At 48.6% G+C, this 3,663-nt stretch overlaps 1 protein-coding gene across 1 annotated transcript in view; it reads left to right on the top strand.

Moving 5' to 3' along the window:
• The window catches only part of LOC100740175 (syntaxin-1A), a 20,664-nt gene extending 17,736 nt beyond the window's left edge, over positions 1-2,928 (top strand). Inside the window, exons 9-10 of the mRNA XM_012385828.3 lie at positions 569-662; positions 762-2,928. Of these exons, the coding sequence (XP_012241251.1) occupies positions 569-649 (81 nt within the window). The 3' untranslated portion in view covers positions 650-662; positions 762-2,928. The remainder of the gene's footprint in view (positions 1-568; positions 663-761) is intronic.
• The last annotated feature ends 735 nt before the right edge of the window (positions 2,929-3,663 follow it).

The raw sequence follows: 3,663 nt of genomic DNA, 5'->3' as shown, positions 1-3,663 counted from the left end.
GAGCAGTCCAGCAATCGCGCGAAACGAATTTTCGCTTAATTTCGCACGATCCGTAAATAAGTAGGCGATTTGTATGAAAGAGGTACGTGTAACGACGATATTTAGGGCGGACGATCTCGTTAACCAGAAATTTGCGTTTTTCTCGTATCTGAGCGCGTATCGTGTCTATGCAGCGATGCGAAAAGAGAGCAAAATAAAAGAAACGAAAAGAGAGAAGCGAACGCGCGAATCTAGAATTCGTTTGATGCGACACGATCGGACGATCCGACGATCCGACGAGGTTTTGGGAGGATCAAGAGCACACGAACAGTTTGCCAGCAAGTGGTCAGTGACACACGCAGAGAGGCATGCGAAACACGTGCGATTTAAAAAGAAGATCGAATACGATGTTTGCGTGGGTGTTGTGTACGCGTAAAGAGAAGAAAGAAGGGAGGCGTGATGCAACGTGGCGTGTAGCATATACCACCGAGGAGATCAGAGTAGTTACGATAGGAACGAACCGCTAAATTGCGTACCGTGTTGATAATCGATCATTATGTTTTTGCCGATGCATTGATGCCGAGCGCAGAAGAAGATCATGATCATGATCTGCCTTGCTATACTCGCCGTCGTTCTGACTACCACCATCGGTGGATATTTTGGGCTGTAAACGCCGCACCCAGGTACCGTCCATTCAATCTTTTGGTCCACGTATTACGAACGAAATCGGCGAGAACGACACGCGTTTTCCATTGATCCTCTTCTGTCTTTTTCTTTTGCAGACAAATCCAAAGAAGTTGCCGTCGCGTTCGTCAGCGCGAAACGTCGGCAACGTCCGAGTCCAGACAAATCGGCCCGAAACAACATTGGACACCTCGCCCGTTCCAAGTCGCACGGTCGTCGTCGATTGGAATTTCGCCATTGTCAACGGCAACAGCAACAGCAACAGCAAGAACAGTGGCTCGATCGCGATGTTGTCGACAGGCCTTTTGTCCGCGCGTGCCGCTCCTCGTCCTACGGATCGTCGCTGTATTTTGCCTTCTGTTACGCTTACGCGTTAACGTATACGCGTCCAACTTGTTCATCATCAGGAAGGAGGAAAGAAGAGAAAGAGGAGGAAAGAACGGACGTAGACACGAATTAAGAACGAGAACGGAAACGAGGAAAGCGATAGCTGATAGAACGAAGAATCGCCGTCGTCGTTGTTTGTTTGCGCGATCGTCGTTTGTCGCCTTAGCTTCGCCATCGTTGACCGAATCGCCGTCCTCCTTAGTTTCTTTTCGTTTTCACGCGCTTCCATCGACAGACTCGATGCGCGGATAGTTTCGTCGCTAGCCTCGCTTCGTTCCACTTTCTATCACGAAGCGTAAAACTTAACAGCGCCAGAGTGATTTGTCTTGGTAGGCTCGGTTTTCGCTAGATCTCAACCTCGTCTTTACCCCTTTTTCCAACCTCTCCTTTCGTACGCGATCGGTCATTTCTCAATTGCGGTAAATAGCAAGTAGCGAGTAGCGAATAGTAAATAGGAAATACCGACAGCCAGAAACGCGTACACGCGAGAAACGATAAAAGGCACGGACGACGTATAGCGACGAAGCGACCTTGTTGCTCGGCGACGTATCGAAGCGGCAAGATTCGCGTCGGAACGTCAACGAGCAAAGCGGCGGAGCGAGTCCTTCGTCGATCTCTCTCGAGCGATCACGGTGCCTATCGCGATTATTGGCCGTTGCACGGCCGACAATCAACGAGACGAGGATGACACGCGTGACGTAACGTCGGAGTCGAGCGACGAACGTCGTTTACTTTCGCTCGTACGCGATCGATTTCACTCGAGGCTACCGGGCCTACGTAAGTACGAGCGGAAAAAAAAAATAAGCGGTGCTCTCGCGGGTGGCTACCTGCGAGAATAGGTCGTATCGATGTATCTCGTTCCGAGCCAAGCCTAACACCCAATGGAGTTTTTCTGTAACGCGAGGCGTCGCGCGAGGCTACCGAGTAACCCTCTCGTTTTTCACGCCATTTTCGGCGTGGTGCGCCGGCTCTGGTAGCCGTGTCCAATTAAACCGACTACCTACCGAAGTGCATTCTTTTGACTGTGATTTTTAACCGAGCTTGGAAATTAGTTCTTTACGGACCTCTCGGATGTTTCGAACGCTTTCGAGCATATAGTCGCGCGATAGTTTTTTCGAGACGCGCATCACGCATACACGATCACTCGCCACATATCATGTACTATTCGAAGCGTGTAGATTTCTAACGAGCCTTCCCTCTCTCGCTGCTTCTAACATCGCCGCAACGGTCTTCGATCGAGCCAGGTGCTATATATCGCGTCGAGATGTAATCGTCAATGACGGTGACGAGTACGTAAACGAACCGAGAGAACCCTCGTATTCTCCGAACGATAAGAAACGGCGAGACAAAGAACAGTTTGGCGAAACGCATCATTGGCAAAGACAGAGAACTCTGTTTACAAAAAAAAGAGAAAAAAAACAAAACAAAACCGTATATGTAGCTAGATCACGCGAGAGCGTAAAGGACGAATTTCCAAGCGCGTCGCAACGTTAGGTTAGCTTTCGTTCGACGAAATACGTATACACCTAAGTAGTTTGTTTCTCGCTTTCGACGTGGCGTCATCATCGACTGGTCGATGCAAGTTGATACCGGTTAATCGAGAACGACGAGTCGAATAGTGGAACGTCATTGACTTCGTGTTGCACGAAACGCCATTAGGGTATTGGGTTCGATCGATCGATCGGCGTAATCGCTTTGCTTCCCTTCGCGAGAAGTCGCAACTCTTTCGATCTTTGCCGAGTTTCGCGACTTTTCTCTCTCGATTACACGTACATACACACACACACACACACGCACACGAACACGCACGAGAGCCGCCTGGTGTTTTGTTTTTTCAGTTCAGCTCATGGATACTGAGTACGTTGTCAAGTACTCCGAGATAATCGGCCAATGACCGATTCAACGACAATAACGACGGTACTACGACTACGACCAGGACTATTACGACGACAAAGACTGCTGGAACATTCCTTTCGATTTCGTTTCGTTCAACTTTGTCCCATTTAGTTGGATTTCTGTTTCGCGAACGTTTTGGTCGTGAAGCGAATATCGGTTGAAAATCGAAAAGAGCTTCTCGCGAGAAGCGTGCGTCGTTGTTGAAGCGGTCGGTCACACGGCGCAAGGAACAAGATGCTGTTGAAGGACGCAGGGAAATGGACGCAGAGACGAGGAACACGCGATGAGGAGAGAAGAGGAGATCTATAAAGTTGCAGCAATAATAAGATATAGGTGTTACGGGAAACTAATTAACGCTAATACAATCGTCGACGATAAAATCTGGATCATACCGATGTATCGTATCTACACAAAGTGTATACATATTTATTGCTATATGTGTATATATATGTATATATATACACACAGAACACTCGTACGTATATACACACAGAGAGAATACACACACACACACACACATAACACACGAAATGCGCGCGCATACGTGCGTATACCGTAGCTCACGGTTATGAGCGCGAGACACGAGCCACGCAGTACACACACACACACACACACACACACACACACACACACACACACACACACACACACACACACACACACACACACACACACACACACACACACACACACACACACACACACACACACACACAC

Source organism: Bombus impatiens, unplaced genomic scaffold (genome assembly GCF_000188095.3).
Source record: "Bombus impatiens unplaced genomic scaffold, BIMP_2.2 scf_0361, whole genome shotgun sequence".
NCBI classification, from domain to species: domain Eukaryota; kingdom Metazoa; phylum Arthropoda; class Insecta; order Hymenoptera; family Apidae; genus Bombus; species Bombus impatiens.
Note: the sequence above shows the minus strand (reverse complement) of the source record. Positions and strands in the feature narration are given on the sequence as shown.